The sequence below is a fragment of the Vigna umbellata genome, chromosome 3, assembly GCF_029865625.1.
Source record: "Vigna umbellata cultivar VRB3 chromosome 3, Vumbellata_1.0, whole genome shotgun sequence".
NCBI lineage: Eukaryota > Viridiplantae > Streptophyta > Magnoliopsida > Fabales > Fabaceae > Vigna > Vigna umbellata.
Window position 1 is genome coordinate 39,958,386 of NC_142167.1, and position 15,735 is coordinate 39,974,120.

The following is a 15,735-nucleotide window of genomic DNA, read 5'->3' on the forward strand; positions in this document are numbered from 1 at the left end:
AACAACAAAGTGCTTTTTTACATTTTCTACGGTTTAGGTAGGATTTGATAATTTAACCTTTTCATTAAGATACGAAGCAGATGATGAAAACTTCATCGTTGGATGAAGTAGATCATTTGACACATGATATCGTCTAGCCTATGTAAACACTTTGGGTTTTTCTTTGCCTATTCAACAAATGCATTTAGCAAGGTGTTTTCCAACATAAGTTTTTGGGATATCATTTGAGACTTTTCAGCGTACTTTCCTAAAACATCATTTGACACTTTTATCTATCAAGACGTATTGAGAGTTTGTTTGATTATCATCTAGCGATGTATAATATTTACATTCAACAAGACTCTCATTTACACATTAATTAGGAAAATTGTTTAAAGGTGCATAATTAGGTGTTTTACTAAGACTTTGCCTAAGGTATTTGGGTTTCTCAAAGCATTTTCACAAATTACTTATATTTTACTTATGTTGGTATTCTAATGATAATATTGACATATGCTCATTTCGTTTAATGTTGTTTGTTAAACTTCAAAACACATGAAAGCATTTAGACAGTTCAGTCTTATAGACGATCCACTAGTGTAGAAAAGGCCTTTAACGTCACCCTTTAGACGTCCGACCCTCGAATATCCAACGTAAAAAATGACTAGTGGCATTTTCTGTAAATAAAACAACTATTTAGACGTCAACTATGGGGGGACCCGACTTCTAAATACTCATATACATCGGCTCCCCCGAATGGACGCAAAACTAAACGAAAAAGTTAAAAAAAAATAATTTTTTATTCTATTTTAGACGTCTGTTATGGGGGAACCGACTTCTAAAGCCATTTAGACGTCTGTTACGGGGAACCGACTTCTAAATACTCAGCCAGAAAATTTAAAAATTCACTTTTTGACTCCATTTAGACGTCTGATCCTGTCACTCCGACTTCTAAAGCCATTTAGACGTCTGTTGTGGGGGAATCGACTTCTAAATGTCTCAATTAAAACACCGCAAACGCGAGGCAGTCGTTACGCGCACTCACTGTTCATTATCTTTCTCGCGTTTTCTCTCCATGGGCTATGTTTTTCAGGTTCGTTTTCTCACTTTTGCACCGTTTTAAATTAATTTTACTCCAATTACATTACTCTTTGATGAATTATCTTTCATTTGAACTGATTAAAATGCGTTTTCGTTGGGTTTTGGTGTAGTTTTGCTCGTGTCCTTGGGCGGCGTTTTTGGGCGGCGTTTTTGGGCGACGATTTCTTGCGTTTTGCACTCCTCCAATTCCCTCCACTACGTTTTTAAAATCATCCCATACAAAAAAAAACGTGCAATTCATTCTCTTCAGCTAAAATATAATGTTGTAAACTCGAATCACCATGAGCCAGGAGCAACCAAAGAGGCCTCAACCGGAGAAAGATCCAATCAAATACGGTGACGTTTTAGACGTCTGATCTGTTCAAGTCAGACATTTATATAGACGTCCGATCTGTATAGGTCAAACGTCTATATAGACATTCGATCTATACATGTCAGACGTCTGACTGGAGTCCGACGTCCCATCAACATCACCCGACTAGACGTCAGGTCGGGATCAAACATAAAAAACTCAAAATAACATACGTCTAAAACCGTTTCTACACTAGTAATCTTGTCTTAATAAGCAAGAGCAAATCGAACAACAAGAAAATCCTAATAATGTTTCACGAACTATTAACACCATCATCGTTGAAGGGTTTGTGGGAGGAGGCAATTCAAGTTTTGCAAAGAAACGATATATTTGGAGCATCAATTTAGTGAGTTAATTGCCTCCTCATTCCTTCATATCTATCACACATTCATATATCAATGAGCCATTTATTTTTATTGTCACTATAGATAGTTGGTGGGTTTGAAAAGTTCTCTCAAAGAAGTTTCATGACGTGCTGTCTTGGTTCACTTTTCAAAAGTTTTCAAAAGTTGATGTCCCTACCGCTCTCATTTAATCGTATCAAGACCCATTGTTAGGATTTATAGGAGAGTGAGTACATACCCAATGATATGTCAATATGATCACAACATTCGAAACCAACAAAAAGCATGTCTATCTTAGTACCCTAACAATCCCATATTACTTAAAAGTTGAGACTAGGATAATTTAAATTCATCCACTTTTTCATGTATTTTTTAAAGATAAAATCGTAGGAACTCTAAAACAAATAATATTTCAGATAATTAACCTTAACAATATTATTATTATGACTTAACCCTGTTAGAATTAATTTAAGAAAAGAAGGATAATATTTCTACCCTTTTATTCGAAAATAGTAAAATATTTATTATTATTAAAGAGGAATTAAATATTAAAAATATTTTGAATTATTTTTTTTAAGAGTTCTATTATGTAAGTCATCTCAAACTTATATATCATTACATTACAGACTTAAAAAACTGTCAAGTAGCAAACAAGTTTTTTACGTATACAAACATAATGTAATTCTAAGAATTTTATCATAAACAATTCACGAGTTTAATTATAATAAACATTATGCTTTATTTTATTGGTTTAATGTCTCAATAGGTCCCTATTTTTGTTCAGAATTTGAAATAGGTCCCTTTATTTTTTGGCGTCTCAATTGAGTCCTTATTTTTGTTAATTTGATGCAAATAAATCATTTCCGTCAATTTCATCAAACGGCGTTAATGAATGTGTGACGTGGCCTTACACGTGTCAATACTGTCCTCAGGCCACGTCACACATTCATTAACGCCGTTTGATGAAATTGACGGAAATGATTTATTTGCATCAAATTAACAAAAATAAGGACCCAATTGAGACGCCAAAAAATAAAGGGACCTATTTAAATTCTGAACAAAAATAGGGACCTATTAAGACATTAAACCTATTTTATTTAATCAAACCACGTAATACGAAATAGGACATATAAGTTTATTTTAGTTTAATAACTTTATTCTTTAAAAAACATAACAATCGGCATCATGTAATATGAAAGAAAATATAAAAAAGTATTAATTTATTTTGTTAATATATTTTAAAAATATTTATCGATACCGTGAAAAGATCTGCTAATAGTTTTATAAATAAATAACTAGTAAGTAAAAGGGCAATTTTTTTTTTCTTTTTGGACGGATAGGTATACCATCGGTTCTCTCACACACACCATTGTAGTTTCCAATCATAACAGAGTATAGATTCTTTGCTTTGGTGCAGTTGTATTGTATCATCTTATTTCTTTGTTCTTTGGGTCATGGCATAATAACGTTTGAATTCAGTCCAATATTTTCATGATATTGCTTATTCACTTGAAAATGTTTAAATGAACTTTTTAAAAGTATTAAAAAAAATTAAGAATAAAATAAAATATATATAAAAAATAAAGTTAACTTGTATAAAAACCAAGAAAAGTCAAAGTCATTTTTAAGATGTTAATTTTCAAGTTGATTTGGACATGTATCGATTTGAAGGTGGTGACTGATTACGGAACATTTAAGTAAAAAATAATAGGTGAAACTGAGCTTTTTAATTTAAACGTGATTCAATGTATAATCTTCTTGATTCTATAAAATTGGAAATGTCATTATGAATCGGTCAAAACATGTGACTGACTTCAATTATTCAACCTTGCTATTAGTAGTACTAGGGACTCCTTTGGCATGATTTGGACTTCAAGCAACAAAGTTTAAAAACCCATTAAATTTATGGACTTTAGGCCGACTTTGGAATATCATCAAGCAATTAAGTCTCTGGTGGATTGCTTAAAAGTCCAACATGGATAACCGATTGTTATGTAACAGGAAATTTCGGAGAAAGAAATGCCTTTTTCATCTTCATTTTAAATATTGGAATAAATATTTTTTATCTCTAGTAGATATCTAATATACTTCTCAAAAAACCATTATTAATTGTTATTTCGAATTAATAAATTTAGTTAAAATGAACTTCAAATAATTATAAATTTATTTTAAAAATTTTAAACTTAATTTAATTTGATAAAATCAATCTGTAAATTGAGGTTTCTATCCTATATGCATATCTCTAACAAAAGAACCTTTTTTCACTAAGGATTTTCTGAACACACTCTTACTACTGATTAGGATCGACCGACCGGGCATGCTTAATCAATATCGAGGTGGGATCGACAGTCCAATCCGTCCGATCGGGTTTCTCCAGTCGTTGGCTGGAGACAGCATTTGAATGTTCATGAATGCGTAATTAATGAGGTAACGATCATTGTCGAGCAGTTAAGGTGAGTATATTCTCTTAAACCATATAAATAACAATAGATTGAGAAGATAGATTGAGAAGGTAAATTTTCTGTTTTGACTAATTTTCGATAGACTTGGGCAGATAAATTCTGACTTGCGCGTCGGAGTGTTTTCTGCATGTCACCTCACTTTGATATTGAGAGACTAAGAATCAGGAGGTAAGGCGGACGCGAGAATGACCGATCGGTGGAGAAGGAGCGTTTCCAAACAGTAAGAGCAGGAGTTTCCCTCAATCCCTTTGAGCAGAAACCCACACCAAAGCTAGCGTATACATTAATGGTAATTAAAATAGAGAGTGAGAGCGCAATCCCATTTGTGCTATCACAATGTTATCTATTTTGTTGTTCTTATTCTCGTACATGTCTACGATTTCTTATTGTTCCTTAGACAGTTTAGCAGTGAGTGAATCCATCCAAGATATTAAGAACGAGACTTTGGTTTCAGCAGGTGGAATTACTGAACTGGGTTTCTTCAGTCCAGGAAATTCAGCAAGAAGATATTTGGGAATATGGTACCCAAATGTATCCCCTTTCACTGTGGTATGGGTGGCAAACCGAAATACACCTCTTGAGAATAATTCAGGAGTTCTCAAACTCAACCAAAAAGGGGTTCTTGAGCTATTCAATGGCACAAACAACATCATTTGGTCATCACCCAACAGATCAAGCAATACAGTGAATGATCCAATTACTCGTCTTTTGGATTCTGGAAATTTTGTAGTGAGAAATGGAGGGGAAACAAAGGAGGATAGCATCTTGTGGCAGAGTTTTGATTATCCGGGTGATACACAGATGCCAGAAATGAAGTTTGGATGGAACCTAGAGACTGGTGTGGAAAGATATATAGCATCTTGGAAAAGTGATGAGGATCCTGCAGAGGGAGAATATGTTATAAAAGTGGATCTTAGAGGATATCCTCAAATAATAAAGTTCAAGGGAACTGATATAAAAGCAAGAGCAGGGCCATGGAATGGCTTGTCTCTGGTTGGAAATCCTATTCCAGCTCGTGGTACGTCTGCAAAATTTGTGTTCAATGAAAAAGAGGTGTATTTTTGGTACAGTCTTAGTGATGAATTGGAATTCTTTGTGTACACACTGACCCCTTCAGGCACAGGACAAAGTTGGTTTTGGACAACTGAAACAAGGACGAGGCAAGTGGTCTCAAGTGGGGAGGAAGATCAATGCGAGAATTATGCCTTCTGTGGTGCAAATTCTGTATGCATTTATGATGGTAACTTTCCTATTTGTGAATGCCTAAGAGGGTATGTTCCTAAGTTTCCTGATGAGTGGAATATATCAATTTGGCACAATGGCTGTGTGCCAAGGAATAAATCTAACTGCACGAACATATACACAGATGGCTTCTTGAAATACAAGCACATGAAGTTGCCAGACACTTCTTCCTCATGGTTTGATGCAACCATGAACCTTGATGAATGTATGAAGTTGTGCATTAGAAACTGTTCTTGTACAGCATGTGCAAATTTAGATGTTCGTGACGAAGGAAGTGGTTGTCTGCTTTGGTTTAATGATCTGGTTGACATGAGGAATTTCTCTCAGTGGGGACAAGACTTTTACATCAGAGTCCCTGCTTCCGAATTAGGTATTGTGTTCAATTTCTTGTTGATTATTGCATTATTCTAAGAGCTGCAGTGGTTAAATTCAGTGACTTATTATGTTGTTTCTTTCAGATCATGCTGGCCATGGAAAAATCACCATAAAGATAGCAGCAATTACAGTTGGTGTGATTATTTTCGGATTAGTCACATGTGCATGCATAATTATAAGAAAAAATCCAGGTAAGTACGTAGATATAATTTACCATCAAATGTTATGTATTAGGAATAAAGAAAAGAAGAAAACATAATGTATGCATAGTACTTGTTAGTGTTTAACTATTGTTATTTTCTAACCATTCAGGGATAGCTAGAAAACTTTACAGCAAGCATAAGCAGAAAAAGGAAGACCTTGAATTTCCAACTTTCGATTTTCTGGTCATTGCTAATGCTACCCAAAACTTTTCAACCAAAAACAAGCTTGGTGAAGGTGGTTTTGGACCAGTATACAAGGTGACGAACAGAGACAGTTTCCAAACATTCTGTTTTTCTCAAGAACTTTCTAACTTTAGCAGATGATTTTTTCTATCAGGGCATACTGTTAGATGGACAAGAGTTAGCAGTGAAAAGACTCTCAGAGAATTCCGGACAAGGGTTAGAAGAGTTCAAAAATGAAGTTGCTTTGATTGCAAAACTTCAGCACCGTAATCTTGTAAAGCTCCTGGGCTGTTGCATTGAAGGAGAAGAAAAAATGCTAATTTATGAATACATGCCAAACAAAAGCTTGGACTTCTTTGTTTTTGGTTAGAATTCTCACAACTATATCAATCATCTGTGGCAATCTTCTTATTTCTTATTTGTGACTTAAGAATATAGGTACAACTATGCTAAATATGTGTAATGTTTTCCTAGACGAAACCAAGAGGAAGTTGCTAGATTGGCGCATGAGATTCAACATTATCAGTGGCATTGCTCGAGGACTTCTCTATCTGCATCAAGATTCCAGACTAAGGATTATTCACAGAGATCTTAAAACTAGCAATATTTTACTAGACACAAATATGGATCCCAAAATAGCAGACTTTGGCTTGGCTCGATCATTTTTGGGAGATCAAGTTGAGGGAAAGACTCATAGGGTGGCTGGAACATAGTAAGCTATTTTTTATCTGTTTGATATTTCTGTTTTCGTGTTTCAACAATTTACAGTGAAAACTTTGTTTTCAGTGGGTACATGCCTCCTGAGTATGCTGCACGTGGACATTTTTCAGTGAAATCAGATGTGTTTAGTTATGGTGTGATAGTACTAGAGATTGTAAGTGGGAAGAAAAACAGGGAATTTTCAGACCCAGAAAACAACAATAATCTTCTTGGCCATGTAAGCATTCTGATATAACTATGCTGATAATTAGTACAAAATTTAATAATCATCTGCATCACACTAATTTAATTCTCACCTTCTTAGGCATGGAGATTATGGACTGAAGAGAGAGCACTCGAACTGCTTGATGAATTGATAGGAGAACAATGCCTAGAGTCTGAAGTCACTCGATGCATACAGGTCGGGCTATTGTGTGTGCAACAAAGACCAAACGTCAGACCAGACATGTCATCGGTGGTTCTAATGTTGAATGGTGAAAAATCATTACCAAAGCCAAAGGTTCCTGGCTTTTACACTGAATCAGATGTTACAACCGAAACAAATTCTTCATCAGAAAATCACACACTATGCTCAGTTAATGAGCTTTCCATCACAATGATAGATGCAAGATAGGAAGTGGAAGCAAGAAAATGCCATGGCTTCACCTTCCAAAGCAGGAATATCAATTTTGTCCGCTTTGGATAAAGACGTTGAGAGAGGTAAAAGAAAAAGATGTATTTAATTCTTTTTTCTTTCAATTCTTCAACGATGTAGAATTATTGACCGTACCTAAACAGATACGAAGCTTTAGGTTGAGAACATTGAAAGCATTGAAACTTGTGTATTTGGTGAAGAGAACCAAATGTAATGCGATGTCAGATTGATAATGTTGTGAAAAGAAAAACAAACTCTGTTTAGCATGTTATTATTTACTAGTGGTTGACACCATTAAACACTAAATTTGACACAAGTCACGTAAGCTTGTTGCTGAACTCAATTGTTGTAGTTCCGTTTCAAATTGTTAGTTACATTTATTAATATAAATATTTATCTATAAAACTTACTGATAAAATGTAATAAATTGTTCCCTCCACATACAGCTGTGTTTGACGACTAATATTATTGGTGAAATGAGATATCATAATATAATGATATAGATGATGAAGAATTACTTTACATAAATAAATCAAGATAAATATCGAAAGAGGAAGAACAAATAGTTAAAACAAAATCAATTAAACTAAATAAGCAAAGATAAAGGATGGGCAAATTATCCAAATTTTGAGATTCGGTGCATAATAATTTAAATTTATAATATTTTAAGTTCATTTAAATGAATTTATCTCAAATCTAAATCTATATTTTTAAATTTTAAATCTAAATTTATATTTTTAGATTTTAAATCTAATCCATTTAATTAGATTTCCAAATCCTAATATGTTTAAATGGATTTAGATTGAATATTTTTAGAAGTTTAAAGATCTAAAATCAAGGTATGTCTAAGGTCTCCAATTGAGGGTTACTCTTAATCATTTTCAGACAAAGGTTGATCCTAGTCTTCCCAACCTGAAGGTTAGTCTGATTCGTCATAAGATAAAAAGATCCCTACAAAAATTTGGTTGAGAAGGACTTAGATGAAATTTGGTTGAAACTCAACCGAATTGGGCCTGGCCAAAATTCGACAGAGTCAAGTCGAGCTAATATTAAGCAAAGTATGGTCTGACTGAAATTCGGGCGTTTAGTCTCGACATAAATTAAATCAAGTCGTCCCCATTCAAAATTTGGCCAAGTCTTACCAGTCCAATGTAGGTCGAAGGATGATCGAGTTGATCCCAACAGAAAATCGTTGAGTCGATTCTAGGTGCAGGTCAGTCGAGTTGGCTCAAGCAAAGGTAGACTGAGTCGATCCAAGACGAAGGTCTGTCAAATTGGCATAACCGAAGGTTGGTTGAATCAACTCCAACCTAAGGTCAAGTCGAGTCAACCTAAGCTGATCTGGGCGAGTCGGTCTGAGCTGATGGATTGAGCTAAGTCAACACAACCCATATCTAATGAACCTATAATAGTCAAATATACCAGATCAATTTCAATGAATATAATCTCATTAACAAAGTGGATTAAATATAGTTTTAATCATTGGATTTAGATTGGATATTGAAAAATTCAATCCATTCCCATCTTAAGCAAAGATGAACTCTAATCTTGAAAAATAGAATTCTACTCATGCATGGTTATGATATAAACCTCAAGAGAAAATAACATAACAGGAAAGACAAACCATAATAATTTAGAAGTAGAAGAATCACCATTAAAAGTGTCTAACTCCTTCCGACATTATTTACTATCTAGAGGTGTTATACTAACTCATGAACCATCTGTCACTTCCAACCATTCTATAACTCAGTGATTGAGTTGCAACTTGTACGAAGTTCTTTGTAAGAAATATCATTTTTATTATCTTCATCAAAAGATGAAAATAAGTGTTGAGAATCAAATAATAAGAAAATAATATCTTCAAGAGAAAACACACAAGAAATTTAAATAAAATCACACAAGAAATTTAACTTATTTCGATACACTTAAGATTAAAACCAAAGAAATAAGTTTGGAAAGGCTTAATATACCTCTTATTTTCATGTTACATTTATAGGAAATATAACGAAAATAGGTAAACTTGGACAACTAAAACTAATTTGAAAACACTCACACCCAATTAATAATCAGTTCATGCAAAGCTAATTATTCTAACACTCCTCCTCAAGCTAGAGCATACAAATTGTATGTACCAAGCTTGGAATAAATAAACTTAATCTGAGGTACCCATAAAGACTTGGTCAACATATCTACAAGTTGGTCATTTGACCTAACAAACTCAGTACAAATTTATTTGGACAACAATTTTTCTCGAACAAAATGATAGCCAATTTAAATGTGTTTTTCCTCTCATGAAACACCGGATTTGATTCAATGTGGAGAGCAACTTGATTATTATAGTACATCTTCATATTCTAAACTTCACAAAAATTAAGCTCTTAAAGAAACTGCTTTACCTATATAAGAAGCTTGTGTTTTGGCAATGGAAATTTAAAGCTCATAGGATATTCAGACTCAAATGTGGTTGGAAATGTGGATTCAAGGAAGTGAACATTAGGTTATTTGATTACTTTTGTAGGGGGAGTTGTTTCTTGACAATCAAAGCTTCAAAAATATGTGACATTGTCTACCATAGAAGTAGAGTATGTAGCAGTTATTGAAGCCTCCAAAGAGATATTATGGATGGAGAATTTCCTAAGTGAATTAGGACATGATCAAGATTATTATGTCATGAACTGTGATAATCAAAGTATCATTCATCTAACAAAGAATTCCATGTTCCATTCATGCTCAAAACATATTGACATCCGATATCATCGAAAACGAGAAGCGTTAGATGAGAAGAAATTGAAGATAAAGAAAATCCATACAGACTTAAATTGGTCTCCCATGATGATTAAGTCAATGCCAACCAAGAAAGTTGAAGATTGTTGCCAAGATGCTCGTGTTGTGATACCTTTCAACTAAGTGAGGACGCAAAGACAGAATAAAGGACAAAAAAATCCATTTAAAGTTTACAGGGGAGTTTTGTTAAATAAACTTTAGAAAAGGAATGAAGCCCACTTCCTTGATTTGGGGATCAAGATTTTGACGCTTTGCTGAGGCTTAGGGAATTGTTCCCACTTTTTTGCTATAGGTGCCGAAAATAAGGAAGATGATATTTTAACAACTTTTTTTAACAATTTTTTGACAACAGACTATGTGTCACTATTTTATTGGTCCGTATATTTGAAATGGACCAATCACAAGCTACCACATAGGTTGTTGTAAAAAAGTTGTCACAAAAAATTGTTAAAGAGACATTTTCCCGAAAATAATACCACCAACTCTCCATTATTCTTTTGATCTCTGATTCTTCATTTGGCTATAAAATGAAGGCAAACCATAAAGAGAAAACACACCACCTGAGAATCAAAATACGGTGAAGAAAGAAACTAAGAGAGAAGAGAGAGAAAGCCACGGGTACACACTACCGTGAAGAGAGAAATACCATTGAGAGGTGAAGACATAGTGCAGCAAAAACTGTGTGAATGTGCAAAAGAGAGAGTTTTTGTATAGAGTGATCCTAAGAGAGTAAGAGAAAGAACCTGTAATCTATATTTATAGTGGAGATATTTTTACTGGAGATGGTCTCGTGATTTGTTTCGTAAAGGGTTTCCCACGTAAAAAATTTTGGTATTATCCTTTTTGCTACTATTTTGTTTGTCTGTTTAGGCTTAGTATCCATTTTGCATTCACTAATAAGGGAACAAGTACATTTGTTACCCAGCAATTTTCTACATGAAAATGTTTTTTTAACAACTTTTTAAGACAACTTTTTTATAATTGATAACTCGTGATTGGTCTGTTTCAAATATATGAACTAATAACATAACGACAAATAGCCTATTATCAAAAAATTGTTAGAAAAAGTTGTTAACATATCATGAACCTTGTCTACACGCTGGTTTTTTTTACCATGTACACGTGGCCTTTTAACTAATGACACATGTGTCATCCTCTCCTTCTTCTTCCTTCTTTTCCATGGTCGCTCCTCCCCTTCCCCACCCTCCCTCCGTTGTCGCCTCCCTCCTCCATCTCCCTGTGGTTCTGCAATGATGAGCCTTGCAGTAGTTGTACCATATACTCCACAATACAATGGAGTAGCATAAAGGAGAAATCAGACCATATTGAATATGATCATAAGCATGCTCAAACAGAAAAACCTTCCACATAATCTTTGGGGTGAAGCGGCTATGACAGTACATGATAAATAGATGTCCTACAAAAAGTCTCAACTCCATGGTGCCTTCATGGTATCAGAAGAAGCGTGGTCTGGTATTAAACCCTCTGTGAAGAATTTCAAGGTTTTGGGTTCATTGTGTTTTTAACACATACCAGACCAAAGAAGAAAGAAATTGGATGATAAGGGAGAACCATTGATCAAAACAAAGCAGATGATCAGTTGAAACTCACAGCCTACTCGGACTCAGATTGGTGTGGTGATTTGAGTGACAGAAAGAGCACCTCTGGACAAGTTTTTCTGCTTTCAGGATCTCTTATATCATGGAGCTCAAAGAAATAGACTGTGGTGGCATCATCAACGTATGAAGCAGAATATATCTATGCTTTTTCTACAGCTTGCCAAGCTCTATGGCTGATTACACTCCTTAAAGAGTTCAAGATAAACATTGACCACACTTGACTAGTAGTCTGCTATATTTGGCAAAGGATCCAGTGTCACATGCAGGAGCAAACATATTAACACCAAGTTTCGCTTCTTAGATCAAGTGAACAAAGAAATATAATCAAACTAAGGCACCGCAGAACAGAATTCCAAGTGGCTGATTCTTTGAGTTGAGAACATCCCTAAATGTTCTTAATTTTAGTTTGTAGAGAATTTGAAAAAAAAAAAAGGACGTTAGGCTGTGATTCAAATTCCAGTTAGACAATTTTTACTGTTATTGTATATAACTATGTAATCTCGCTATCTTTCCTTGACTAATAAATTTCTCATCACTACATAGCATCTTTTCTGTATTTTCTTATTGTGTTGCATTTTTTTGTTTTTCTGTGTTACCCTCACCTTTTTTCCAATACTCCAAACTCAAGTATAATAAAATTGTAGATATTTCAAACAAAAATATGTACCTGAAATTATGTTTATGAGTAAATATTGTGGTTACAAATTTTCTATATAAACACCAAGACGGAGAAAATTTATTAATTAATAATTATTCTAAATTAAGCTTTGCTAATTGTTTTTTGAAACAATTAATAATGGAATATGAATTATTTTTTTTTTTTATATTTTTAATTTATTTTACTTTTTAATTCACATCTTTATTAGTCAACTTTTTAGTTTTTATCATCTAAATAAACTATTCATTAAATAAAAATTAAATTATTTTATATTTGTTTTGACAATAAATTATAGGTTTAAACCCTCATTTGGTCCTCATATTTGTTGGTCAATCTCAAGTGAGTCATCTTTTTTTTCGGTCTCAATTGGGTTCATAAACTTGTAAAATTGAGCCAATTAAGTCATGTCCGTTAAGTTTTCACTAACGTCGTTTATAGTTGCTGACGTGGTGCATGCTGATGTAAAAGTATTTTATTATGTGGATTTTTTTTTAAATTAAGAGTTTTTGACGTGGCAAAATTTATTCCTAATCGAACCAAGGAATTTGTCCTCCAGAACCTCACCTCCCTCATTGTCTCTAGTGTCCAAATCATAGCCTCTGGCCCCTTCGTCATCCTTCCCAGGGAGCAGGTTTAATTGGATCTTTACTGTAAGAAAAATCAATTTGTATCAATTGAGGTTGTTTGCTTGATGGTCCTTCGACCCTACGAGTGGTGTAGAGAGACTTCTGCTGGGGCCTTTCACTTTGTTCTTCTCTTTTTAGGAACAATGGCTTAAGTGGGTCTTCCTTGTCAGAACCTGATGCCAAACACAAAAGAAAAAAAAAGGATTTGTGGTTTTTTTGAGTCAGAAAAGTAATTCACAGTTTATTGCACTCCCGTGTTTGTCATACTTGATTTTATTAGTTATTCTATCTCTTATGCGTTAATGTCCTCTTTCTTGCAAATCCGGTGTTAGATTATTCTTAGCCTACATACTTTGAATATACGAATATAATAGATGTTAGAAGAGGTTTATAAGAAAATATGGTAATGAAACTCACATTAAAATAATATTTATTTATAAAGCAATCAAACCCCTCATTGTGTCGAACAGAGACTTTATATCTAAGTTAGTAATCACCTGTTCTCCTCTATCACAGTTAAGAGAGGTGTGAAATGAGTCACTAAGCGTTTGATCCTCTCTTTTCTTGAAGGTGTGAAATGAGTCACAGTTCAGAAAGCAATTGACAGTTTATTCACAGTTTATTGAAAGTGACAAAAGTGTTTCTAGTCAATTACATTATACTATCAATTACAATTACAAAAGTGTTTATCCAATGCAGAGATTCTGAAACTGAAGATCCCACAAAAGTAGAAGACAAAAACATACTAGAAAAGCAGGAGGAATTGCCACTTTTCTTGTACACCCAAAAGCCACATGCAGATAAGAATTTGAAGCCAACCAGTGTTACTACGTTTAACAAACATAACAATGTGACCATGGATACAACATTAATGTTGAGTTATTGATATTAATGTTAAGTTATTGATATTAATGTTGAGTTATGGGAGCTTTTAATGTTATTGGAGTACTCAAGCTTGTCCAAATAAGAAGATTTCTTAGCACAATCAGGATATGTAGTTGCACTATTTTCATCATTTTCGTCCACGAAATCCTCTAAATCTCCAGTGAGGTTACTGTTCTTTGCATCCAACTCCTCCTTGATTGAAGTCCAATCCATGACATCTGAGAGAGCCATTCAAGGTTGTGTATATGACGAGTGAATGTTGGAATTTTCATCCTTAGAGTTTGGGGAAGTCCTCCCAGATATTGGTAAAGAATCCACTAAAACCCTTCTACTGCTCCAGTGCCACCAACAATTATCTTTCCTCCGCGCACAAGCCTTCAACCTGCAAGAGAAATACAGAGATCTAAAAACCAAATTGGAGTAGAAGTCGTCGTTGTAGAGACCACCCTACTCGCGATCTCCACCATGCCTGAACACCATTTTTGCACATCACCATCAACAGACATCTGTAGAGAGAACCAGACCGCGAACATCTTCTCAATCGCGACCTCCATCATCAATCTCACACAACCATGGCAGCTTGCACCTCCATTCGAAACCTGCACACATATTCGAAACCCCAATCACAAAGAGGAAACCCTATAATTTTAACATAAACCAATTAAATTTTGCCATTTCATAATCTTTTAATGTAAATAAAAATTATACGTAATCAAACAATACACATCAACATATTAAGTGGGCACCATGTCAGCAACTGTAAACGGTGTCAGTAAAAACTTAACGAACAAAGCTTAATTGGCTCAATTTTACAAGTTTATGGACCTAATTGAGATCGAAAAAAAGAACGATGACTTACTTGAGATTGACCAACAAATATGATGACCAAACGAGAGTTTAAACCTAAATTATAAGTATTCATATTATATAATCACTATTGAACACATGCTATACGTGTATATGTGTTTATCTTTTTAATTCTAACAAATATTTATTAAATTATAAAATATTTTTTATTAAAAATAATTATAAAAATAAATAATTTGTGTAATTTTATTATTAAATAGTTTTTTATTATAAAAATTATACGAGTTTAAAAAATATTTATTAAAAAGATAAAATGATAAAATAATTATTGTAATAGATAAAATAATTATATTTAAAATGAAATTATAATTATTTTAGTTTAAAGTAACTCTTACTTAAAAATAAAATTGAAAAAAAATATATACATGAAATATAGGTGTAGATAAAACAATAAAAATTAATAAAAAATATTTTTAATTAGTGTAAGAGCCTAGAAAATAAAATATTAGAGTTTATAAGTGTTTTAGAATAATGAGATCGAATATTTTAATTTTAAAATAATTCAATAATATAAATAGAATTTCTCAAATTCATCTCATTACTTAAAACATAGACAATTTCTCTAAAAAAACTCATTCCTTGAGTTTCTCTACCTTCTCTCTAAGATATCTGACTCTCGAATCATCTGTTTGACGATCAGGAAGTGTTTAGGAGATTACAACTAAGTAATCTCTATTCCTATCCAATCAGTTTCTGGTTTA

At 33.5% G+C, this 15,735-nt stretch overlaps 1 protein-coding gene across 1 annotated transcript; it reads left to right on the top strand.

The window, feature by feature from the left end:
- Positions 1-4,385: 4,385 nt before the first annotated feature.
- Positions 4,386-7,933, top strand: LOC124827770 (G-type lectin S-receptor-like serine/threonine-protein kinase At4g27290). The gene is made up of 7 exons (XM_047300894.2): positions 4,386-5,850; positions 5,939-6,046; positions 6,168-6,316; positions 6,396-6,606; positions 6,716-6,953; positions 7,028-7,178; positions 7,266-7,933. The coding sequence occupies exons 1-7, from the start codon at positions 4,575-4,577 to the stop codon at positions 7,572-7,574; spliced, it is 2,442 nt and encodes an 813-aa protein (XP_047156850.1). The 5' UTR covers positions 4,386-4,574; the 3' UTR covers positions 7,575-7,933.
- Positions 7,934-15,735: the final 7,802 nt, after the last annotated feature.